General features: G+C 38.2%; 1 protein-coding gene across 4 annotated transcripts; it reads right to left on the bottom strand.

Moving 5' to 3' along the window:
- On the bottom strand, nucleotides 1-26,343 carry TRA2A (transformer 2 alpha homolog). Of its 4 annotated transcripts, none has more exons than XM_074862642.1 (8): nucleotides 26,095-26,343; nucleotides 16,526-16,659; nucleotides 14,751-14,850; nucleotides 11,116-11,304; nucleotides 2,569-2,684; nucleotides 1,940-2,047; nucleotides 1,167-1,234; nucleotides 1-990 (listed from the first exon to the last, which is right to left on the bottom strand). In XM_074862642.1, the coding sequence occupies exons 1-8, from the start codon at nucleotides 26,128-26,130 to the stop codon at nucleotides 980-982; spliced, it is 762 nt and encodes a 253-aa protein (XP_074718743.1). In that variant the 5' UTR covers nucleotides 26,131-26,343; the 3' UTR covers nucleotides 1-979. The 4 variants fall into 4 exon arrangements, with proteins under 4 accessions (XP_074718743.1, XP_074718734.1, XP_074718752.1 ...); XM_074862633.1 differs by having other exon boundaries at nucleotides 14,751-14,922; nucleotides 26,095-26,341; XM_074862651.1 differs by having other exon boundaries at nucleotides 14,751-14,922; nucleotides 16,526-17,250; nucleotides 26,095-26,339.
- Between the last annotated feature and the right edge of the window lie 705 nt (nucleotides 26,344-27,048).

Below are 27,048 nucleotides of genomic sequence, written 5' to 3'. Positions count from 1 at the left end.
TCAGTGGAATTAACTTTTATTGAGGGGAAAAAAGGTTTACATGTAGTTGTAGTTTTTTCCATCCATACTTTCAAAACTCCAAAAACGACTGGAAAAAAAACTTGCTTAATCATTATTGCAATACCAAAAAGTTGGCTTTTTTTTTTTTTAAGATCAACAGCAAATCATATGACTAATTGCTATGTTCAATAAATATTTTTTCTCCTGCACCAATTAAGGGGAAATATTCAAAGTACAATAAAAAACCCTAGGATTTTTACAGTTTTAACTTTAAATGTTATCCACTGTGTAGCAATCCAGAAACTTTATCTATAAAACACAACCTTAATTTTGAGTGTACAAGGATCTGTTCTCCCAGTCAAATACCAAATTCTGCTCTAGCTCAAATAGTCTACGCTCAAAGCAACTACCTGACAAAAAAAACAAACCAAAAAACAAAAAACAATCAACCCAACCCTCTGGTTCATGACTATCTAAGTAAATTTGTCATTACAGAAAAGGCTCAAAGTCATTACTTGTTTATCAAAGTAATAGGTAAACATTTTAACAGAAAGATTAACGAGTTACTTGGAAATGCAGGTTTATATTAAAGTATCTGAGTGTATACTACATATGACATGCAAGCTTTAAAAATATCAACGCTTTCTTCTGATTAGTCAGGAGTCCAATTGTTTTAAAAACAAAATAGGAATGACTTCCAAAATGTATCAGCACTTTGGGTTCTCCATTTCATTTTGCTTAAGATGTTTTACTACACAAAAACTACAACAATTACAATATTTAAGAGTATTACAATAAGAAGGGATGGAAAACAGGAATACTTCAACTGAAAATATGTATATTCTAAATGAACCAAAGATTTGTAGAAGAGCTGGATGGAGGACAAGGAAGGGAGGATGGGAAGGAGAGCAGCAGAGAAGCTAAGATCTGAACTTTGTATTTAAAAATCACGTCCTCAACCGTAACTCTTCCCCCCTCTTCAGTAGCGCCCTGGGGAAAAAAAAAAAGATGGCACAATTACTATAAACTAACTGTACACACATCATCTCAGCTTTAATATGCCCAACATTTTGCTTTCACATTCAGAATTCCCATTGATTGATTAATACTAGTAACAACAAGGTTTAAGCCAGCCAGATTCTATTTATTCATTTGCATTTACTTACTTGGACTATAGGACCGGGATCTTGATCGTGATCGGTATCGACTATAATAAGGCGATGGTGATCGTCTCCTTTAAAGGAAATTAAAAAAGAAACCCAACAACATCCATTATGAAAGAAGCCTTATTCACATCACTTCTACAGAACAGAACCATTTCCTTAGCACTGAAAGACTTGGCCTGCATGAATGATTTCAGCTTTATTTGGCTGTGGCTTACAGTTATTTAACAAGTACTTTTATATTTCTCTATTTGATGTGTTTAAAACTGTAAGATATTCCCAAAGAATTGCAAGGCTAGTGGAAGTTTATGAAAACACATGAAGTGCTTTCCCAGATGCCTACAATTCTTGTTGAACATTCTCTGAAACTAGATAACTTTCAAAACACTGAGATGGTTATGAAATGTCAAGCATTAAAAATCCCATCTACAAATAACCCCTTTTTAAACAGCACTGTGTATCAGCTGTCTCTGGTTCTATATACAGCATGGAAAAATGAGCTCCCTTTCTATCTGTCCCCTAGATCCGTCGGACACATGCTCTACCTCCTTCAGGTAGCAACATTAACCCCTTGCCCAACTGTTTCTGGATAACCAAATTACATAAACACTGATGATTATGACTTTAATCCCACCAAACCTAAAGTAATGAGGCTCTAACACATAGCAAGCATTTGTAAACTGATATTCATTGCTACCTGAGTAACCTTTTTGGTCACCTAACTTTTCAGTTTTTCCAACAAATCCACTGTTCCTACAGAAATAAAAATTAGGTACCTGTATCTGTAGTCATATTCTTCATATCTGTCATATCCTCTGTCATACCCTCTATCATAATATGAGTCACGGCGACGACCTGCTCCACCGCCACCACCTCCTCCACTGCTATTAGGGAAAAAGCAAAAAAAAAAAACCACCTACTTTAGATACCTACTCTTCATCTTGATTTAAATTATTTAAAAGCTTTTTTTAAGTGTTCTTGTAAATCAGACACTTAAGACTATGCCACGAAACAATCTAACAATGAAACATTTAAAGAAAAACACCTTCAAAAAACCCCCAGAAAACCCACCAGGGATTTGAACCTAATTTGCATCAAAATCAAAGGCAAATGGGCACCATAGCATTTCAGTAAGATAAGGGTGCATTAACTGACCATGTTGGATATGTATTTTTTTAAAACTCCTCCTTCAGTATTTTTTTAGAAACATACAATAAACTACAGTAGGATTTAATAGTATATGTGGGTCACAGTAACGCATTCTTTATATTCTGTGATAAAATACAATTGATGTAACTCTTAAATTTCAAAAAAGTATCTTGTAGCTTTATTTCTTCAACCAGACTCCAAGCATTCAGTTTAAATCCATTCTAGTCCCATTACAGGAAATGAGTGAACTCCTTACTGTGTTGGCCTGCCCATGTAGATGCCTGGGGTGGGTGTATGTGCTCTCTTGGTGATCGAGTAATCCACCCGAATTCTCCTGCCATCCAGCTCCATACCGTTTGCATGCTCCATTGCCTGCAGGAGAGACAAGGAACAGGGACTTCAAACCTGCAACCTACTGGTACCTATGGAAAGCTATGCAAAGAATACTTTATTTTCCATCAGAAAAACAAGCCCTGAACTTGTTTTATTTAGACTGGTTACTAGTGCCCCACTGTGGCGAATGGCTCATCTCTGTCCCCTGGCCCGTTTGCCGGCAGTGTTACAGGGCTGCACTGGGGTGCTGGAGTAACGTGACACGCAATCCCTTCGTAAGAGAGCACGGTGCTAACCACTAACACAGTCACTCCCCCTAGACTTTGTCTTCCACCCATTAGAAAGGTAAACTGAAAGTCAAAACAGCTTTTTCTGAAAACTGCATCTTTCCGACCGCCGTCTCTGACCCAGAGGGGACGGGCGGATTCAAAAGCTGTGCAAAACAGTGGCTTCCTGTAGGGTGCATATGGCCGGATTACTGCTAGTCGGCTGCCATTTCATGCTCTCCCAGCCTCCTGCCATCTCCCTTACAAGGACCTACTCCAGCAGAGCTTAGTAAAATGGCGGGTTCAGCCTACATGGATACCTAATTACAACCTTCCTCCCCACTCACTCTCACAATAGCAGCTCGCTAAAGCGATACACATAAGGGTCTGCGCTTTGAGAAGCCTGTGCCTTCAGACCCGCCCGCAGCCCCTGCACACGCTCACTGGGTGTTCTAGCCCCTGCTTGTCTAGTCTTTGAGAATCAATACAATGGCCTTTCAAACTCAAAATCATGAAAATAGTTTTTCAAAGGAGCACAGTGTACTTTAAGAACTATATTCATACAACATTAACTTAAAAAAAAAACCCAGACAAACCCAAAAACCAAACCCACAACCATAAAGAATTTAACAAACAGTTAATGCTGGACTTAAAAGCTATTAAAATTTGCAAAGCAATTTTTTTTTTTTATCCTTTCATCAGCTGCTCTAGGATCTCTGAAATACTCTACACACCACTTAATTCACGACATTAAGCACAGCACTTAGCCCACTACTTATTATTTTTATTTTTCATGTGTGGAGAATGGACACTCTTGCAATCTTGAGTTAAAGAACACAACCACTTTGCTATTATTTAACTGTGAGGAACAATACACCACCTTAAAACATAAGGGTGCCTCTAAGCAAAGCATTTTTTCTTTTTTTTTTAATAATGAAACAAACAACTATCCAGAAATGCAACTTTTTGCAGCTCTCTAACAAGAACCTTACCGAATTAACATACAAGTTAACATACAAGGAGGAAACAAAAACCTGACACCCACATGATTTAACTGTGATGTCCCCAAACTGGAAGTGACTGAATCATTGCTAACCCATTTAACTACACTTAGTTTGTGTTTTAATAATGCTTTTTATATCTATGCTATATCGCCACCTAGTGAGCTCTGTTTCCATACAAAAATATAACAACTACATTTATCTAACTGCAAGGCAGAGCCAAAAAGCATTTGAAGTCTTTCAACATACACTAAAGTATGTTTTGTGACTAAAACAAGATCCTCAGCTTTGGTTTCCTAGCCTTGAGACTTTTTTTTTAAATCCTGTTCCACAAGGATGATCTAAATAAAAATAAATCTCTGCACACATCCTAGGAATGTACATGTGCACAAACCTAAAAACGAAGGCTGCAAATAGATGGCTGAAAAATTAGCTTCATGACGAAAAGCATCCTTCTGGAAATGCAAGTTATCTTGAAAGGTAAGGAATTTTCTGCTTCATGGCATTTTTATTTCCAATCAACAACTTGCAGAGTAATAACCTTAGATGACAAGAAACCATCTTAAATCCAGAACATCTGGCACATGTGTCTTAGAAGAACAAAAGGGAGCAGTGCAGAGAAGAGCAACATACCAGCAAGACAGATGAAGAGTTAATTTTGAGACTTGATTGTTTTGGAAGTACCAAGAAATGTGTTACATTTCAGTGGATCCAGATTAGTTCATAGTTACCTGTCTGCATGAAACTCAGGATACCTTGGTCACACTGTCTAATGACCTATCCAATATGAAAATTTCAATTTTCTTAGCTTTCAACAGCTGTTAACAATAACTGCCAACTAAAAAATTTAAAATAATAAAAATCTTTAATAGATATACAGACATAATAAAGCCTTTTACTGTTCTGACTGCATCCCCTGAAGGCAGAAAAGTCAAAACCTACAATAAGCCATTATGACCCCAACTGATAGTCTGTATCACTCACATTCAGTCATTAGCAACTGGAAATTCCTCCCAAAGATGTTTTCAAAATCTCTACATCATTCTTAATGTGCATGTCAAGTCTTTGAAACAAAGTACTTAAGCTGACATTATTAGATAACAACTGCTTCAATATGACCAAAAGCCCTACTTGAAAATCTGGTTTCAGACAAGTGATACAACAGTATTTATTTTGTACAAAGGCTGTAAAAACATATTTGTGATTCTAATTACTGACATTTTTGTGTCTTCATTCAAGTTAAAATAGTTTATAATCAAATTTTGGATTTTACCATTTTATTAGACTAGCTAGCATGTCACACTCAAATCACATTTCAGTTTGCATTTCTTGCTGGCTTTGGGTATGCATGAATGCTGTCTTAAGAACATTCAAATGTCAAAGCGAAAAAAATTGCACATTCACTCTAACAATGCAGAAGACATTCTCAAATACTGTTTAAGAGATAGAAGTGTATTTTCCAGACCATCAAATGAAACATTTTGATAAGAAAAATCAAATTATATGGGGTTTAAGACATACAATACCCTCTTAGGAGCCTTTAACTGTCAACAGTCCATTTTTATTTCAACCTGGATTTTCTTCCAAATATCTGAACGTTGTTAAGACTTGCATGGCTTTTGCAATATGATAGTAAACATGCAAGCAAACAAGATTCCTATAAACATGTACTACTAGTTTTGGTTGCAAATTCTAAGGAAAAAATTGATTTTGTAGGCCAGAATACACATCTGTATGTTTGCAGTCAGAAAACAGAGAATGAGGATTGGGAATGCCACAGGTAATAATTCCATCTTACATCGTAGTTTTAAACCTACAGCAGTCTATCCATAAAAACAAGCCTCCTTCAAATTACTATCTGTAAGGTGTTAGTTTGACAAAATGAGCAGTTCCCAAACTACAGGATGACAGCAGCCAGTGGCTCAAAACTGTTTGAAAGAAAGCATTAAATTTAAGAGATTTCAATTTCATTTGATATTTATTACAGTATGCGGTGTTTTCTACATGTATTAGCATTTACAGTCAAACAAGTTTGGAAACACCAAACTTTTATTTATATGCACAAACTTACACAGGTGACTGGTATTAGTTAAGTAATCAAGAATTCACTGAAAGGAATTAAGTAATCTTTCAGTCTGGATGATGCCACAAAGAGCAGCTTGGACAAAGAAACAACGTGGGAAATTTCTGCAACCTGTGCTGTGGTCACTGGTGGAAGGGTACAGGGAGGAAGCAGGGAGAAAGGAGGGAGAGAACTTGACTTGGCAGAGCTTGATGTCACAGTCACTTTTCATTTCTACTACAGAGTTCAAGATACCATTTGTATTATACAAGAGATCATCAAGCCTTCATTACAACTACGTCTAACTGCTTTGAATTACTTCAGTAATGTGACGTCACTACAAAGTTAAGTGACGTGCAAACTGAATACACTTGAATAGTCACACGTGAGCAAATTATGTTGGGACTCATTTTGAAAAGTTATTTCATGATTTCAAAAGAACTATGTAAGACACTGTCTTTTTTTGTTCACTGCATTTTTTAGATGTTTCTTGTTTGTTTTTTACCTGAAACACCATGAAAGCCTTAATGTTCTACCTTGATGCCATGAAAACATCATCTCCACTGTATCACAGGTACAGCATGGGATGAAGCATAATAGGTTAGCTTTTCTCTCCCCAGTACACTGGTATCACTAGTTTAGGTCTGGATTTAACAAGGACATCTGAAAGGACATTCTGAAAAAAAACCTGATGGGACGAAAAAGGAAATTAAGAAACCCAGCTTTCTGCACTTACTGCAGTCTGCCAAGTTGAATTCAAGTGTCCATTTCACCTTTGAACAAGTGTCAATTTATACTGTAGCCTGAGGTTTTGTTTTTTAAAAATATTATTAGAATATTGTCAATTATAATTTTTAATATATAATTTATGATCTTAAACATATCTTGATTAAACGGATTCTCTTTCAAGCATACTTTAAAGAGTTTCAGAGTTGAGAAACACAGGACTTTAGAGAACCAGAATGAGTAACTGGGTATGTTTCTGCAAGTATTAGAATTTCATGGTATTTCAGAGTCTCCAGAAGTCTGCAACTTTTAATTCCAAACATCTGAGACCTTCTTGTGTTCTTTTCTGGTATATCAAGGGTCCTTTTTGATACCACAAACAATAGTTAAAGCATTTCTTCAACAAGCTATGGGAGAAGCTTTGGTCAATAATGACGCTTCTAAACCAGTCTGCTTGCACCACTGATTAAACGTCTTGCAAATTAAAATTATAAACCCAGTTATTATTCCAGTCTTTGGCAAGTAAATTATGTTAATAGTTCAGTTTGTATAAAGTTTGTCTTGATTGCTAATGAACACTACTTCAGAAAACTTTTCTGAAAGATGGTCAAAACTGTAAAGAGCACATAACTAGCGTTAGAAAATGGAAAATTCTGTATTGCCAACTGCTGCTGTGGCTAATCTCCTCAAATGAGTTCCTGCTATAGACACAATATATTCAGAGTAGCCTCGGTTTAAACAACAACTAATACTTCATATTCTGAGTTACTGAAAAGCTGGATAGTGGCATATGAAATCCCTGGTAACTGTAGTAAGAATCATGTCCCTAGAACAGCAAGCATTTTTTACTCATAATCCTCTCAATTTATTGTTAACCCTGAGACAGTCACACCGCCCCGCCTCCCTTTCTTTTTCCCCTCATCCTAGTACATGAAAGTTTGTGTTCCTCTAAACACAGGAAAATCCTAATGTGACGGGCAGGTGAATATCCTCTATAATTCAGCAAGAATATTGCAAAACTGCAATATTACAACACTGGCTCAGTGCCAGAGCTGGCAATACTGAGAACTATATAAGAAACAATGCCAATCTTGAGAAACATGTCTTCAGCAGAGCTTTACAGTTCTTGCCCTTTGCATAATGTTGCACATGTGGTTCTGAAGACTTAGTAGAATGGCTAACATAAGACACCGCCACACAAGGCAAAAAAGCAATACCAAATATTACTCAGAAAAGTGGTTTTTTGTTTTGTTTTAAGAAAATGTAACTTCACAAAAAATGAAAACCACTACACCTGTAAGAGAGAATATTCCTTCTTCTAGAAAAAGGTAAATAACGTAAGCTTTACAAATAGGCTTTGAACAAGCACACCAAAAAGAACATTAGCACAGCAAAATCTCAGGTTTTCTGGACAACCAACCATCAATCCTCAACATTTATTTCCTACTATCATGCCTTCAACTAAAAGATAGTGTCTGCAAGCATCTTCAATATGGGTCAGAATGTAACAATCTAGTCATGTGCTACCTTGCAAACACTAGACCATTGCAATAAAAGACATTTGATGGAAAAGGAACCTTCTGTCAGACCACAAAGCTTCATCTCAATACTCAGTGGAGTTTCAAACAGAGAAGAGATTCTGTAAGAAATCTCCTTTAGAATGGATACATGAATCCACAGCTCTTTTCCAGTCCTGTTAAGGTGGAATGACTGAAGCTACTGTGATGCTGACAGCTGCTCTACCTAGTAGTTATCAAAAGCTAAATCTGTGTTCCTCTTTATAACCAAAATGATCATAAACACCTAATGACAAGGGTGCTATGGTGTCATAACCAATCTGAAGTTCTGAAAGGCCAGAAGACTGTAAGCAAAAATAAATTTACTGCTGCCCCATTGATATTTTTAGGACACTGCAAGGTATCACCTTTAAGAAATGCTGTTTTACATTGCCTATGGACTTCCACAACATCAAGTTAGTTGACAGTTCAAGATGTCTTTACCACCATATGGAACTAGAAACACTGCATCGCTTGGTTTCAGAATCTTAACACATAGCAACACTTTAACCAGCTCAACAACTGACCCAATTTGTAAGAGTGGTAACCAGTGCTGACAAAGATCCCGAGGGATTTCAGCTGCAACAGAATCCACACAATATTGATACTGACCTATCTTAACCCAACTTATGAAACAACTACTCACAATTCATTTGGTGTCAAATTTTAATATTCACATTGTTTGAGAGCATGTCAGCTGAGAGGCTTCCCTGTGTTACCGCTCTTAGAAGGACAATAGTGAAGATTATGGGAAATCTTTGTTTTCCTGTAGAGTTCTACACATTCCATCTATGAGTACTTTAAAAGGGCTGGAATTTAGTTCAACATCTCACCTAGAGTTTTATGTTCTCTTTACTTGGATGCTTAGGGTGTTGGAGGTTTGGGGGTTTTATTTGGGGCTTTAAGAGGAAAGGTATTTACTCAGAACAAAAATTTCAAGTGTCACTGCTGTTAGGCATACTCAACTTTTCAGATCTGATCTATCTTCCACACAGAGAATTACTTCATGTCCTTCAGTGTTCTCCAACAGGGTCTGCCACAGTTTCACACCTATGCTACATGCCCTTTTTCTACACTAGCCGCAATTTATTGCCATCTTCAAATCTGCCCTCAAGGCCCATGAAATAAGTCAAATTAACAAGTTTTTCTCCTGTCCTTTATGACAAAGTATTTAAGTTATGTAAATTCCAAGTGTTGGGAGATGTTGCATTCTTTCCCTCTCTTCACACACTAGCCCACCACTGGGGAGAAAAAAAATGGGTTTGTTTACATTCCTAGTTATTTCAGTTCCTGCTTAAGGTGTATTTCTCTATTTCTGACTATAAGTAATATCCCTTTTTCTTTGCATTCCACCTTTGTAGTATCGGCCAAAACAGCTTTATACTGAACAAATTACTTCATGCTATTTACATGGAACATTTTAAGAAATGCATGGCATCATGCATGACCATTGCCCATGGCAACTAGGAAAGAACCCTACTTCTAAGGACATATGAAGTTATAAAATAGACAAGGCTAGCATATGAATGTGACAAGAAGTAGTACGCAAGTATTTTGGATATTAAATGTTCTACAAAACAGTGGCATTTTCAAAATCCTACTGAATTCGGAATAAAAGTTAGAAGAGAGCAGGCCACCAAAGATGGATATACAGCTATCCACCCCATTAACTCCTCTCTCAACCTGTCCAAGTGATAGTGGGAAAATACAGAAGGGACACTAAAGGAAGTTTTGTGTCTTTTACTTACCCCTATAACTTGCAACAACCACACATATATACATCTACAAACTTACTCTTCCCATAAACTGATTCTCTCTGAGATCACACCAGAAATCAGTCAAAGATAGAACTGAATCTAGTTCAATCAAGTCATCCACAAAACAGGGGGGGTTTTTTGTTGTGTTTTTTGGGTTTTTTGGGGTTTTTTTAAATGAAAATATCAACTAGCATAAGTTTCCATTTTTCAGCTACTGACAGTAGGTTCCACAGCTGTCACTCTCCCTCCCTTCAATGCTACATGAGAAGAGTCATATCCAAGCATTATGAATATACTTATCAAATGTAAATCTGCATATCTGAAACATCTGCCCAAGACTATTAATCTGTGAACAAGATACTTGAAGTCTGTGACTCACTTTGCCCAAAAGAAAGAGATAATCTCACAGTGAAGGCTTAAAGAAAAAACACCTTTTTTTTTGAAAAAAGGATGTCTTTACCTTTAAGAGCAATTTTATCCAGATGTCAGTAAATGTAGTAAAGCTAACAGTATCCTTACACAGGTAAAAAAAAAGTACTGCTTAATGCGGTGAACCATACAGGCTGCTGTTCATATATACTAACAACTCAATCCAGCTGTAAACAGCTATCCATGTAACGAGTAAAGTCACTGACCAAGGCACAAGTCAAGACAAACCCCACTGTTTTTCAAATACACGATGACATGCTTTTAGAGAAGAAAATGGTAAGCAAAGAGAATCTTCAGAATTTTGATAGATACAGAAAACTACTCTGAAAAGTTCACTTCCAAAATATTTCAGAATTACTAGGCTTCTACGCCTGCCTGAAGATTTACTTTCATTTTGAAGGAACAGACTAAAATCAAAGCACAATACTCATTAGCGATTCAATACAGACAGCTCATGCTCAAAATTTGCCCAAACATCTGAACACTGAACTAAAATGCTTCATCTGTTTAGAAGTGTCATGCTGTCTGAACAAAATATTTTAAGTTAATCTCACTGTGAGAACCTGCCAGTGAATATACTCTCAAAAACATGGGGTGGTTTTTTTACAGATATATTAATGAAGACAATGCATAAAAAGCACACCTGTTAAGTAGTAGTAAAGCATGAATTTACCTCTTTAGAATCATCAATTCTCTCAAAATAAACAAATGCAAATCCTCTTGATCGTCCAGTCCGTTGATCATAAACCACATTGACGCCAGTCAAGGGTCCATAACGGGAGAAGACTTCACGCAAATCTCTCTCAGTAGTATACAAACTGAGACCAAACACTCCAAGACATGTATTAGGATCTGGATTAGCCTGGTAAGACAAACGTTCAACTCCAATTAAGTTTATAAAAAAAGTGCTACACATTCTCATATCAAAATGTCTCAGTTATTAACAATTTTTAATATGAATTAAACATAGCTTATTAAAAGCTTAACACTTCAACAGTTACCATTCCAATTTCAAGATCTTCTCAAATAGCGACTACTGTCATGATTTTTATCTTAGAAAAAAGACAAAGATGAACTACTCATGCTGGTGAAAAATTCACGTTGATAAAAATTAAACATACTGATTACAGAAAAGCTACAGAATAACAGGTACCTATTTTATTAATATTTGACACTCAAATCACCAGCAAGCTGCAGACATGACAAGCCTGCGTTAAGAACAGGTCTGCCAGCCTGAACTCCCACCTTCAGCCTTTCTGCATGGTCCCTACTGGTACTCAAGAGTGCACACTGCCTCCAGCTGCACACACTAAATGCATTTGAGCTCCTAAGCACAGACAGTTGAACTATAATTTAGCTTCTACCAAAACCTCCTCCCCCCTCAACATTTCCTATCCAACTATACTGAAAGTTGGTATTTACATTTGAAAGTTTCTCTCTTTCCACTTGTAAACTGGATGAAAATCACCTGCTTTTTTTCATCTAGATAGTATCAAGTGTTGAAGGCCAGTTCTGTGAAACTGTAATCCAAAAGTATGCATGCTTTTCTAGAGCAAGACTCTTGATTCTTTAACATGATACAAGATACAGATCTACTTAATAAATTTACTTCAACTAAAGGAAGTCAAATATGAAATTGTACAATGCACAATTTCTCTTTTAGGTTCAAAGTTTCTCTACATGCCAGAGTTCATCTAATGCCAGTTCCACTGTAAGAATTATTTTGATCAAAATTAACATTGTTTCACTTAAGCTTCTGGCATCTGTTATACTAGATGCAGCAATTTAAAATGGCAGCAATAGGCATAGGGATTTCATGTTTCTGCTGAAATAGTAGTGGAAGTTGACACAGTCGAAATTTGTGTTTCAGTTTCATTAAAGCCACTGATGCACAGTAATTTATGCCTCAGAGCTGTTCAAAGAATGAACAGGTTTAGATCTTTTGTCATGTTCTTTTCAGAGCTTTTGTTCAGGAACCCATTGTGAAAATAAGATGGCCAAACTACTTATGTATTTGAAGCTCCCTTCTTCCCATTTGTTAAAACAAAAGTTTGAACTTTAAGACATGAATCTTCTACAATTCCTTATTATAGTTGAAGAGCAGAGCACAAACTATCAACTCGCAGTGTCATTTAGAAGTTTTAATTATACAGGTTTAGGTTTCTTTTTTACTTCATATTTCAGTCTCTCTGATAATTCAGTGCATTAACAGCTATACTCCTCTTATTGCTGAAACTCTGGTGAGTCTAAGGAAATGTCTCCAGTCTTTTGAATCATTGTTTGGACAAGTCCCTCCACACAGTACCTATCGGTATTGTCCTTTTTTTACACCCCCTTACCCTTAAACCCTATTACCTTTTCTGAGGTAAAGTAGTACTGAGAATCAGTCTCCGCACCCTAAGTGCCAAGTGACAGTTACATCACCACTGGAGGACTAAAAGCCAGCTTTTATATTAGGTTTTTGTACTGCCTCTCATCAACACAGTATGCAAGCTCTCTCTACGAGGTCAGAAGTAGCAAAATTGCTACCAATTTTCCTGGTTGATTTGAGTTTCGTTTTGACACTACTAGAACTACTCCTTAGAATTAATGTGAAATTCACTGTGAAAACAAGTTTTGTGTTTCACAGAGTAATTTTCAAGGCAAAAAGATTCTTCACAGAGCAGAAATATTCTAGTATTACCTCAAGTACTAAAGTGGATTCATTCATCTTTCACCAGGAAGTCTGCTAGCCTTTTTGAAGTTCAGTTATTCCTACCAATTCTTCAAGACATTAGATGCATATTTACTACATCATGATTACACACTGGCAACAATCCACAAAGTAACTCTGAATGTTGCTTCACAACAGCTTAAGCCACTGTACATTAGCACTGCTGTAGGTCTTGCCCTTTTCCACACACTCTTCTCCCTCACATTGGTATTACCTGGTCCTAGTGAGCTGCTACACCAAGGTAAGCCTGCAAAAAAACTATACTCTTTTTGACAGGATCAGTAAAAAATTCAGAGAAACTAAACCAGATTAAAACTGAAAGGACTGGAAAAATACCGTGGCCCTCACCAAGGAAGAGGCAGACTGAAGTGTGTGGAACCAGAAGTTAAGGCACTGAAACGGATTATAAAGGTGTCCTGGTTTCAGCTGGGACAGAGTTAGTTTTCTTCCTAGTAGCTGGTACAGTGCTGTGTTCTGGATCCAGTGTGGCAATAATGCTGATAACACACCAATGTTTTAGTTGTTGCTAAGTAGTGCTTATCCTAAGTTAAGGATTTTTCAGTCTCCCATGCTCCACTGGCAAGCAGGTGCACAAGAAACTGGGAGGGAGCACGGCCAGGACAGCTGTCCTGAACAAGCCCAAGGGATGTTCCATACCACAGGATGTCATGTTCAGTATATAAACTGGGGGGAGTTGTCCGGGAAGGGCGGACCACCGCTCAGACATCAGTCAGTGGGTGGTGAGCAATTGCATTGCGCATCACTTGTGTTTTCTTGGGTTGTATTTCACTCTGTTATATTCCTTTACTATTATTATTATATTTTGGTTACTAAACCTGTTCTTATCTTAACCCACAAGTTGGGTTTTTTTCTGATTCTCCTTCCCATCCCACGGGGAGGGTGGATGAGTGAACGAGCAGCTGCATGGTGCTTAATTGCTGGTGGTAATGGCTGGTGTACATCTACTTCCTCCTGTCCATACAGAGATACTTCTCATTTACATTTTGAGAGGCTGACTGATCCTTTTCATAACTGTAAATTTTTCTGGTCCATTAAGACTTACACATTAGCTAGTAACACATGGGTTTATTTCTTCAAGTTAAAGCAAATTTATACTCAGAGGTATAAAATCCAAGCAACCTTCAACATAATATGCTGTATGTTATAAGCAAATAAAACACTTGAGAATTTACTACTTTGGCTCCTCTAGTCAACCTTATCAATACTGTCAGGTTGCAAACATACACAGGAAATGCCTCGTTTTTGTGAAGGGTAGATATACTTGGAACTGTAACAAAGAAACAATCAGAAGGCTTCAAATTCTAGAGCTGACAAAAGCAGATGTCAGCCTCTCTGCACACACTGACTTGCAACAGCATGGTTTTCAATTCATTTCTTTCTACAACTGCCCTGCCAGTGGCAGGCCCAAGAAATAAGTGCCCAGCTGTAAGGACAGAGATTGCTCCCCAACCCCAAATTCCCATATCCTCCAGTGACAAGACAGCAAGTCAGATTCAGCCTGCAGGTAACCTGGACTACATTGCTGTAAGCAGCAACTGATTTGTTGGTACTCAGCCTTGATGAGCATGACATACTCTGCTGCCAGTGTGCCTTCTCCTGTTCGACATTGGAGAATGACTACGGCTCCTTCGACGACGGTATTCTGGCGTGTACGATCTGCTTCGAGAACGTCTCCTATGGGAATGAGAATGGGAATGGGATCTGGAACGAGTGTAACGTCTGTGCGAGTGTCTTCTGGACCTGGATCTTCAACAAAGAGAAAGCTTTTAGTTAGGTCATATGCACATAATATATTGAATTGTAAACCTTACATTTCCTAAAGAAAAATATGTAGTTTTTTAAAGGCTCTCTACAAATAAAGTAGTTAAGTTTCTTCTACTTTGCACATCTAAAGATTGCACGGATCTCTAACAATGTACTCGGCAGCACCACTTTTAACTTTGCAAGAGCAGTTCTGGCAAACACTGAACATTATATTCACGGCAGTTTTGGGGAAATTCAAAGTTTAAACTTGTATCAGCTTGGCTGCATATGTAACTAACACTTGCACAATGATACAGAAAGCATACACCACACTAAAATACTCTCTTGGCTGGAAAGATCTACCAGCACCACAGTGCTGCACAATCTACAAATGAAGTTCACCTGGGCTTGAAAATTATTAAAGGCGAAGACAAACCCAAAAACTGCTTAACTCCTCAAGCATTTCTTTGCAGACATGTAGCCAATGATAAGCTCAGTTTTAAAGAGACATCATCCCAGCCCATCTGGGCATTATATCCTAACAACAGGTAGTTAGTTAATCTGGCTAAACACTGCAAGAAGAGAAGCTATAACATTAGGCTGAACTTTTGGAATTCAGAGCACAGTAACTCTTTTTTGACTGCCCTGGTATGAAGCGTATAAATAGGGAAGATGGATTATTGATCTCTCCCAAGAACTGGGGAGGAACAACAACATAATACTATGCAATTCCTCTTCCCCCTCCAAAGCTACAAATGCTGTTTTCTGGTTTCTCTCTCATTGGTGGAAGAAGGATTCAGTAGCTCTCCCCATTTTCACCAATATGATGGCACAAAAGAAGAGAGAAGATTGGTAGCGTAAGCCAGGTAATATTTATGACATATTTAGAGGAAAAAAGACAGACATTTCTCTGCTGTTCTGAGCAAGCTCTCTCAGAACAGAGAACTATAAAACTTTGCCTCTGCACACAGACAGTTGGTGTAAGGGACAGAGAAGGACATATGGAGCATCAAAAAATTAATTTAAATCTTAAAAGCTCTCATAAATCAAGAAGCTATTCGCACCCTATTTAAGCCATAGTTTTCAGATTTTGTTTTTAAAGCCTCTAATGAAAGAATGTCAAGAACTTCTCCAAGTAGCATCTTCCAATATTTCTTAACAGTTACAGAGCTTACTCCTTTTGTCTAATCCAGACTACCTTTGCTGCAGTTCTCACATGATTTTTCTTTTTTTCCTAAAGGAGAAGTCCATACAAGAGTTCCCCACCAAAAGATTTTGGTGGAAAGACACAGGAGCTTTTACAGAATTGAGATGCAATCCCTTCTCTCTCTTCTGGAAGAGATAAACCTACAAATTTTAGTGGTGAATTCTACATTAATTCTATTTATATTACCTTCTCTATTCATACCCATGCTTTATTACTTACGGAATCTTTCTCCAACTTTTTCCACCTATACAACCACTGACATGCAAATTAATATAGCCCTGTTAAAACACCACAGAAGGTTTATATATTTTACAAGTGGAAAAGAAATCTCATCTAGGTACCAAAAGACTAGGCATATGCAGTAACACTGGATTAACATGACTAACTTCCTGGACATACCTTGATTTTGATCTTGACCTAGAATGCGATTCAGAGTGTTTGGAAGCCCTCGATGGACTGCGAGATCCAGACCTGCTCTCCGATTTTACACGAGCAGGACTCCCAGCTGGAGATTTTGACTGGGAGCGAGACTCCTAACAAAAAAGACAGTATTAAAAATGGTATTGGTTGTATAAATGCCTAACTCCTAACATTTAAAGTACAGTAATTCTATTATATTGATTGCTCCTGAAAAACAAATGGTTAGGCAATACCCTCCAAAACAAATTTCATTTTGCTAACCCACTGTTAATATTGTATGCTTTCCTCAAATAGGTCCCTGCTTGAACCAGATCACCAATTCTCTATTAACTAAGTAATCATGCAAATTCATCTACAACTTGATCATACAGACACTGGAACATAAACCATACATTTACTTAACCTAGGACCCATTCATTCTTCCAGATTCTTTTAATTCTACTTCACTCTTGCTTTCTACTTTTCTTCATTCTTCATTGAGTTTTTCATTTTTCATACTTCGTGTATTCTTCCCCAATTCAAACAATTCCTTATAGCCTTAAAAAAATATTCAAGTGCTTCTATCTGACCAATCTTCTGTTCAATTTTTTCCCCCATTCAATTTTAATTTTCTGATCTTTAATACTTTTCATTAGCCTTCTTTTATCTTGATTTATCTTCCACATTCTTGGAAAAAACTCTTCAATTTCTTCACGAACATTAACCTTAATGGAAAAAGAACATTTAGTATATTTAAGCACGTGGGGATTATAAAACTCTGCTGGAGTTCAGATGTTATCTACCAAATTGAAAAGCCAGCAGGTAAAGTGCAAGAAACTATTTTATAAAACAACTTTTAAAAAAAAAAATCTTTAAAACTGTATAAGTGTCTACGTTCTAACAATGAGCTTACTGAGTTCTCAGTGTTTTACTGTATTTTCAAAACTACCCTCCTCCCCTTTCAGATTTTAAGATACATAGATACACTAAAAACTAATTAGCACAAATATATTAAAGTATTGATATCAATAACTGTGACTTCCCCCCTAAAATAGTAACTATGTACTTCTCAGTATCAAATATCCCAATTTCTACTCCTGAACATTATTACTAAGACACTCTCAGTTGAACAGAATGGCCAAAGATTTCCAGTCAAAACCTATCTATGCACATACTTACTCGCATAATACATGCACATAGATATATGCAACAAGTTACTTTTCTTCCTACTTTTTCGTCCTCATTGTTACCCTGTTTTCCTTGCATACAACTTAATCCATATAAAACAGGAAGTATAATAGTACAGTTCAAAGCAATCCAATAAGAGACAAGACAGGAGGGTTTTTTTCTTGCATGGTAACACACACAAGAGAAAAACTAGGAAAACAAGCAAACAAAGAGCAGGTTAGAATTTCCTCATATTCTCATATTGGTACAGCATTTCTAGGGAGCTCAGCTGTAACAAAACCCCTACAGAACAGTATGCTATATACATATGTAACTTAACAAAAAATGTGCAAAATTATTAATGAAAAAAATGCATAGCAAGCTCCCCTCCCATAAGTGTTACATTTCATGTTTATTTGCATCATTTCTCCTCCTGCGTGTTCTCACGTGTTTTTCTCAATTTATTTCTTACTCTATGTTCAGATTTGCATTTTCTTTTACTGTTAAAATTCTTCAGTACTTTGCACTAAGGTTCTTTTCAAAAGATGCTGTCAGATTTCAAGACAATAAATCCACCAGAAATGGAACCCAAGGGACTGCTTACCAACAGATATTACAGCTACACTATCTTTCTGCTTTACCTCAAAAAAGAGGACAAGGGACACATGGAGAACGTCACCTACTGGGATAACAGGCCTGCCAAACTTATCAATGAAGGACAAATTCAAAGCTTGGCTGTGATGCATGGACCATAATCGGGTTTGCATTACAGGTTAGCCTTATCAAAGCTGGCTATCTGCTGATCTAGCTACATGACTTTCACTGAAATAAAAGGATATATGTGCACTTAACTATTAGCAAATGTTATTTGGTGTTTTTATTTTTACATTTGAAATCCACTGTTCACTATAAAAAATACATTTCCTTTTATAATCACTAACATGCCTTTTGATCTATTTTTGTACTCTTCATTGTTTGATAGCCTCCTTAATTCTTCCCTTTACACTTCATCCCCTGCAACAATTGCCAATTTCTCTGGGAATTATTTCCACTTGCCTCCCTAGTAAGTGATCAGCAATACAGGAAAACATTTAATGTGGTATCATTCAGATTTAGAAAACATCCTTCAATAAAGACACCCTCCTCAGTCACTCCTTAATGAAAATACTGTGTTGTCCATACTTTTTACATTCGAAATATCAATTCTTGAACAAGAACTTTGGAAACTTGAACAAAAGAAACAAAAAAAGCCCAGATACCGCTCAATTGAAAAGTTTTGGCAGGTGCCAAAAATATCAAGGACCCAATCACTCCCATACAATGTAAAAATTAGCTTAGTGTCCTTATCTATTCAATTGAAGCATCTTATGACACCACCCACGGAGTTTCTAATAGTATCAGTTATGACAACGAACCTCTATTAAGTCGCCAAAAGCAAAAGTTACATCATTTCACGTAGGTCAAGTCCTTTTGGAAATATCTGTTTAAGACCTTTAGGAGCTGCACTCACAAACATACAACTTTAAAACTGGAGTAACAGAGGTAATGGCATAAATTCTTACACATTTCAAGCTTCCTCAAACAAAGTCAGTGTAGATGTAAACTGCAGCTAAAGAGAGATTACCTGTTAGCAGTTGTATACTGTGTCTGTCATTGGCAGGCAATTACATCTCATCTTCTGATGCAACATAGATCACCTAGTTATACCTCCTACAATGCTTCAAAAGGAGAGACTAAGGGAATCACAATAATCTGCAAGAGTTTAAGGACTTAAGGCTGATGCTGAAAAAGTACCTAATAAGATTTATATCAGCAAGACTACAGGCAGGGATTAAGAGATTCAGAGTTTGAAGAAGTCACAAAGGGAGGTTTTAAAGAATTCTCCTCCTCTACTTCCTGCTGTAAGGAAATAATTAGGAAGCTATATTTTAGTCTATATCACAGACCAACCCAATTGTTCTGCATAAACAATTCACATCCATTCTACAATATGAATGAGAAAATTAAATAATTAACCTTCTTTCTTAGTACATCATCTTTAATGAGAGAAAATAGACACCTATTACCCAAAGCATTAAAAATCTCTCAATTCTGTAATAGTCTTTAAGCAATCTATGCATTCTGATCTTAGTTCCATTGTTAGCACAGAAATTAAATACTGCCTAAGAGAGAAAAGACTAAAATTTTGCTCTGGATCCTCAACATTTTCTTATCTGTCTGTTCTAAGGATTCTCAGTCATTTAAGGGCCACAGGTAAGACTGCATTTCTTAAATTCAGCTTCTCATCCCACAACTATCTTACAAAACAGCACGTATTTTAATGCCTTCGGCTTTATTACACAATTGTCCAATCACTACTTTCATCCTCACAAACTTATAGGCAGATACTGTGACAATGTCAAACTATGTACATTTGCTGTCACTACAGCCTGTAGGAAGAGTCAGTCTTCCTAATACTTCCTAATATTCTCAGATCAGACTTCCCTTTCAAAACAAATGCTTTGTCTGTCAGTAACACTTTTCCCAGGACAAAACTAAAATAATAAAAAAACCCGCATAACACTCGCGAACAAAAACCACACCAAAAACCCACCTAAAATAATAGTAATTTAAAAATATCAATCATAACGGTGTGCTTCCTCACAATAAGATGTGACAGCTTGCTCAAGTGCATACCAGGAAATGGGATTAATGATTCACCAAGAAGTGGAACTTAGAGCCAAAGAAATTATTGTAGGTAAACACAAAATCTAAAGACTGCAGCTTCAGTTACTGATTCACTGGGTAAGAAGATGCACAGCTAGAAGCATTTAAAGAGAGCACTGAAGAGTATTTTTTTATCCTTTCTACCTTTGCCCTTCCCAGAAAGAACACAAAACAAAGTGGTATGGAAAGGACATCCCCCCACTCCATGGTCACATAAACCCAGTCATTGAACAGCTATCAGCAACTTTAGATGATCCAGCTGAGCAAGATGTCAGTCATGTCAATGCATTTCATCCATACTGGTGCGACTCTTTAAACCATGTAATTGATGCAAGCTATATCTGCCATTTAACTTCCTTGCATCCTTCAAAAGAAATGCTACTTTCCGATATAATTACTATTTTAAGAGCATTCAAAGCACTTCTATGCAAAGTAGAATTGCAAAAGTCTTTAAGTATTCTTTCAGTCTTCCACCTATCATGAGAGGGTATGATAAAGACCATGAGGGGAGGGAGAAAAAAAAAAAAAAAAAAAAAAGGAGAAAATTGTTCTCTTTTACACCACTCTGTCCTGAACTTCTGCCATGCCTTACCTCACCTCACAACTTATCAATTAGGAGTATGACAGAAAGGCTATCAAACTTTAAAGTGAGACAATAAACAAGAAGAACTGAATAAGCTTAAATTAGGCTTTCTACAGCAAAGCATGGGAAGGGAAATGGGAAGGAAAAAAATAATCAGAAATTGCAGTTGAAATTCATTTAACCTTGTTAAGAAGAAACACACACACAGGGTGAAAAAAGGACAGGACAAGTAGCATAGCAATACCATTAAGCCAGCAAAATGATAGCTCAGACTTTACAAAAATCCTGCTAAAATCTCCTGCCCAAACTCAAAAATTAAATGAAGTCCAACTTTATAAGGGGACAAAAAAATATAAGTAATCAAAAAAGAAACAGAAATTTAGCAGCAGTCTACATTCACCAGATAAAACTGCCAATTTAGTTACATCTCATTTATGAGAAAGAACAAGATTACATTTTAACCACTTTTTGACAAGTATCTACCAACTTTTCCTGAAACTCACAGGAGAAATAATCACATATAGAGTGATGTTCTATCACTCTATACTAAAAATAAAACTGATCCCTTAATTAGCTGTTCTTCTATAAATATTTCAGTAGTATATGTAATAAGCTTCTGTATAAAAAGAAACTCCTAAGTTGTGCTATCTTGAAGACATGTATATTTTTAAAAGTTACCAACATCAGCAAACTTTATACATTTCTCAGCGATACTCACTGATACTGATTAAAAGGAAAAAAAAAATAAAAAAAGGAAGTTTCAGCAATAAACTTTTTCAAATTACAAATTAATCTTCACACTGAAGCTGGAAAATATGCCTCTACAGAGAGGGTTTTGTAGTCACTTAATCACATATGGAAGATAGGAAATGGAATTTATTTTCAAAAAGAGCAGTCTTGCCAGTTGACATGGTCCAGAACCATCTAGAATTTACTAAGCTTAATTAAAAAAAAAATAAAAACACTGGCTTCCAGAAAAAGTCTCCTTTCCCACACTGGTCATTAGAAACCACAGGGTGATCACAGCACTCCCGAGCAAATGCTAACTCCTGAGCATAAGCAGACCATCATGCCTGTATTTCAACAGGTACAGAAAGCAACATGCCTGCCTTTCCACAGAGACAGCAGACTGCCACTACAGGAGAGGTTCAATACAATAGCGAAACAGACTCCCCCCGCCCCCCCCTTTTTTTTCGGTCAAAGAAACGATCTCAAAGCTGATCAGCTTTAGGTAACGAACATTAGAACACGTATGAAATTAAGTTTTGCATACAAGTTTCATGAAGCAAATACAAGGCACATTCACAGTTAAGCTAATCCAAAAGCTGCTTGCATACATATGAACTATGCATACTTCCTTCAACAAGATGACTCGCATGCAAACCATGTATTTCTTCAAGTGCTTTGTTAGACTAAGATCATTGTGAGATTCTGCACAGAGCATAAAGAGGCATCTCATCAGAATGAAGACAGACAACCAAACTGAAGTTCTAAAACGGAGTTCTATCTTTGTTCTGCTAAAAAGCTTCATCTATTTAGACAAACAGCACATTAATACTGGTATAAAACTGCTAAACTTTTACAGTTACAGAAACCAAACATTATCAGAAGCTCAAAAAAATAATTGATCAAAGTTTCAAGTGGAGCTTCTTAAGTGCGAGTTTGTTCAGACTCCAACTTGTTCCCTGTTCTGGGAAAAAAAGTTGCATCACAAAGCGTGCATCAGATGAATGTGTTATTAAAAATAACGATGAATATGAAAGCAAGTAAGAGTTGCCTGTCATCTGACAGAAATAAAAGATAAAAAAGCCTCATTTGCCTAAGCTGCTCACAAAGAACATTCAATGGCAATAAAATCCTATGACTTTTCCAAAAGTCAAATCACCGATAAGAAGCACGGCTTAAAATATTTTTTCTTCTTAACGTCCACAAACTTAGCTCTAGCACATGCACTATATTTCTAATTCTTCTGCTAATTTCTTTCCATTAAATCACCGTGCTTGCTTGGGGGGGGTGGGTGGTGGTGGTGGTGTAGGGGGTGGATGATTTCTGCTGTTCAACCAGCAACATTCTTAATACTGAACTTGCTTAAGTTGAAACACAGTGACACAAAAACAGAGCAGATGTTTATTAGTCTGAACATATTTGATTAACATTTGCTTAAAAAAAGTCCAAGAAGAAATGAGTGAGCTCAAGAATAAAAATATCTACAGTGATTACAATGATTTTACCCAACTATTTAGAAATGCAAGTTTTTAAATAGCGCAAATTACACATTCTCATTGAAGTTATTTCCATGATCATTCTAAATTTCTTGTTCAGATTAACATTACGATTTTAAAATCATGAATTAGAGGCAAAGCATATACATGGAGAGTATCTTAATGCTGCTAAAAATAAGGGTTTTTTTTAAAAAAAGTAGAATTCCTGATAATATTGTGGGAAAATTAAAAAATATTTACTGATTTATATATGAGCATTTTTTCTTCACGAAGTAGCAAAACAGGAAAACACTTTCTAATTAATATCTAAGACAAAACTTCCCACATATCAATAAGCACCTTCACCTTGGTATCAGTTTCATCACTATTTGCAAGAACTTTCACCGAAGTGCTTTTGGGACAATATGCATCTACACGGATAGAATATAAAAGGACTTACAACTCCCTTACTCCTTTGGCATTTAAGGTTTCTAAAAGCACATCACACTATTTAGTATTTAAACTGAAGCGGGGGGGAACTGAAAGGGTACTCAATTCTTTTTTGTAACAGTTTCTAGGAAAGCAGGTTCTTTACAAACTTTTTTCCAGTTTCTGCAGTTTTCTCCCATTGAAAACTTACGCCATACTGTCTCAGTTCCACATGCCTGCATACAGCGAACTGAAGCACTAGGACAACATTCAGTGTGTAAGAGTTCTATCCCACCGGGAACAGCAGACTAAACACTAAAGCCCAAAAGTTACACATGCTTAATTTCATGCCTGTGAGCACTTTCAGTGAAAATAAAGTATGAAATGCTATAGCCTGAAATATAATTTCTTATTTCAAGTATTTTAGTAGCATCAACAACAAAAAAGCATTACTGAAGAAAAAAAAACTGCTTACAAACGCTCTTCCTTAGTAGAAAAAAGAAGCAAAACTATAAACACATCAAGTATCTGCCATTATGTTCAGTTATAAAAAGATACCAGTAGACAAGACACTGCCACATGCCAGATTGATTGAGAAACTCCAGTGTTAGGGAGAGAAAAGAATGAAAGTTTTCCAAATGAAGACCCAACACGGTGAGCAGCTCTTTCCAACAGGTACATTTTCCACCACAAAAAAAAAAGAACAAGCCAACTAAGAAGTAGCAGTCACAGAAACTCCTACATTGGATTCCTCAGACTTCACTTACTCTCAAAACATTATTTTACTTCTACATTTCGCAGAAGGCATGCAGAAATACCGAAAACACACAGTTATATCAGCTTTGTAACACGGAACAACAGATCCATCAAGGAACCTAATACAGAAGTTCTGTGGATGAACCTAACAAGTATTTCCTAACAATAAACCGCAGTGGGAATACGGACAAGAAAATAATTTTTTAAAATATAAATCTTACTGTAAAGTGGGAGACTGAAGTAAAAATCTTGAAAAATTAACAACAAAGCATACTTGGTTTTCAACTTCCTCGGACTTAGGTGGTTATCCCTTCGGAGATTAGTTTATTTAGCTGAAAAGAGCTTAGCTATATAGCCATCTTTATCCAGGCAATCAACACAACAACAGATTCTGTTTACCTCACCCGAGGAAGCAGTAGCAGTCACTGCACAGCCAGGTACGGCACACTTAGCCCAAGGAATGTTTGTTTTGTTTTGGTTTTTTTTTTTTTTTTACTAACACTACAAAAGGGTAACAACTTTAGTGTAAAATGGGACACTGCTCTTCCAAAATTTCATTGCTTGTTTCCCCAGGCAGTAAACCTATGCAGTAAACTGCAAAGCTGCTGTCACTGGTTCATCAGAGAAAGTCATCAAAAGGATGCTCAGGTGTTCCTCTAAAGAATCTCTTAGAGAGAACAAAAAAAAAAATCTCTGCAAAATCTAAAAAAAAGGAAATAGTGATGAACTGAGGACAAAGCACACATTTCATTCCTGTTTCCTGCAGCTTCCAATTCCTACTTGCCCTGATCATCACTAAGAAAAAAACCCATTGAAAATGGAAAGGACCAGTCATACGTGTACATAAAAAACCGCCGCAATCAGAGAGAAGAGAGAGAGAAACAGGCCTAACCAGGTTACAGAGCCACAGCAGCTTGTTGAGACAAGAGTCTTCAGCCGCGTTATCAATGAGTTTCAACGGTTTAACCACGAAGACCATACCTCCCCGATGGCTTCAGGAAGCCTGGCCCGAGGAAGATCCAGTTTGCGGGCCAGCAGCCAGGAGAGGCAGCGCACCTCTCACAAAAGGACCCCGGTCCCTCCTCTTTTATGCTGGCGGAGGCCTCGGCTCCACCGCGCGGGACCGCGCTCTCCCAGCCACGACCGGGAGGCCGGCACTGTCCGCGGGCACGACGGGGAGGGGCAGCGACCCCGAAGCCGAGACCGGCAGACAAGAGGGCCGGGACAACCGGACAACCGGCGGGAAGAGCAGAAAATAAAGAGCGAAGCGGGGTGAAACACCGGGCTACACCAGCGCTCTAAGCCCTGTTCTTAAAGCCAAAACCTGCGCTAGCAGGGTAGACGCGAACCCGCAGTACCAGAGCTCAGGGCCCGCACCCCGACGGAGGGGGATGGGGACGGAGACGTTGTGGGAGAAGGAAGCGCGGTGAGGGTTAAGGCAGCGGAGCTCAGCTCCGCGATGGGCCAGTTCCTCAGCGCCGGGTCGGCAAAAACAGAAAAAAAAAAAAAAACAAACCAAAACACACAGAAAAAAGGAGATAGGGGGAGGAGAGGGAAGCGAGTCGCCCACGGCCCAGTCAAAACTCGTGCGCCTGAAGAAGCCATTTTAGAGACAAGCTGCGTTACCCCCACCCCTACTGGGCCGGAGGGAGAAGAGCGCCCCCCGCCACCTTCCCCGGGTCCGGTCACCCCCTCTCAGCACGGCCCGGGTAGGGACGGCCACTCACCCTCCCCTCGAAGTTGTTCTCCTCCACGTCGCTCATGTCGACAGAGTCCTGGCCACGGGGCTGGGCGAACGGGGACGCTAGTCCCGAGCTGCAACTGTACCCGCGACCGCTACCGCTATTATTGTTGCTGTTATTGTTATCGCTACCGGTATCGCCGCCGCCGCCACCTCCCTCCCGCCAGAGCCTCCCAAACCGTCTCCCGCAGCAGCGCAAAATGGCGCCTCCGCTTCGTCTGCGCCCGACACCGCGCGGGGGGCGGGGCCCGCCTCGGCCCGCCTGTCACAAAGGAGGCGCCGCCGGCGGGACAGCGAGCGCGGCTGCGACAAGCTGCGCGGGGGCGCCTCTGCGCATGCGCAGCCCCCTCTTCACGGCGGGGTGGGGGGCTGCCCGTCTCGCCCCGCCCCGCCCCGCCGGCAGGTATGAGGGCCTGCCCCGCCCCCCCCCCCCCCCCCCCCGTCAGGGCTGCTCCTCCCCGCCGCCAAAATCGACCCGGCCTCTCGCCATCTAACCCCCCGCCCCCCTTCTCTGGGGTTCTGCTTCTGCACCCCAGGAAAGAATTTTTGAAGTTAATACCTTTAGGTCCCCGTTATCAGTGGTGTTTTGTTATGGCGAATGGTTATTCAACATTTATTGCTTTTATTATGCAAATTTGAAAATGAAGCCGTGTGATTCAGTCTTGAATACTTCTAGGAAACAAAGGCCTACATTTTCACTTTGCAATCTTGAGAATTTCCTTTTAAGCAGCGTTTTACTGAAAAGCTTATCTTTTCTGCTCAGTCACATGACAAGAGCTTCCCTGTTCCTCTGTACCCAGTACAGTTTTGGCACTTCTTCCTCCAGCACACACCAATAACTAGAGCAGCTCGTACCTTGCAGGCAGCTCAGCACCGAGGCCAAATAGGTGGTTCCTTAGGTCAGAAAATTTCCAGATGACGAAACAGCCAGACTTGCTCT

Source organism: Strix uralensis, chromosome 1, assembly GCF_047716275.1.
Source record: "Strix uralensis isolate ZFMK-TIS-50842 chromosome 1, bStrUra1, whole genome shotgun sequence".
Taxonomy (NCBI): Eukaryota; Metazoa; Chordata; class Aves; order Strigiformes; family Strigidae; genus Strix; species Strix uralensis.
Note: the sequence above shows the minus strand (reverse complement) of the source record. Positions and strands in the feature narration are given on the sequence as shown.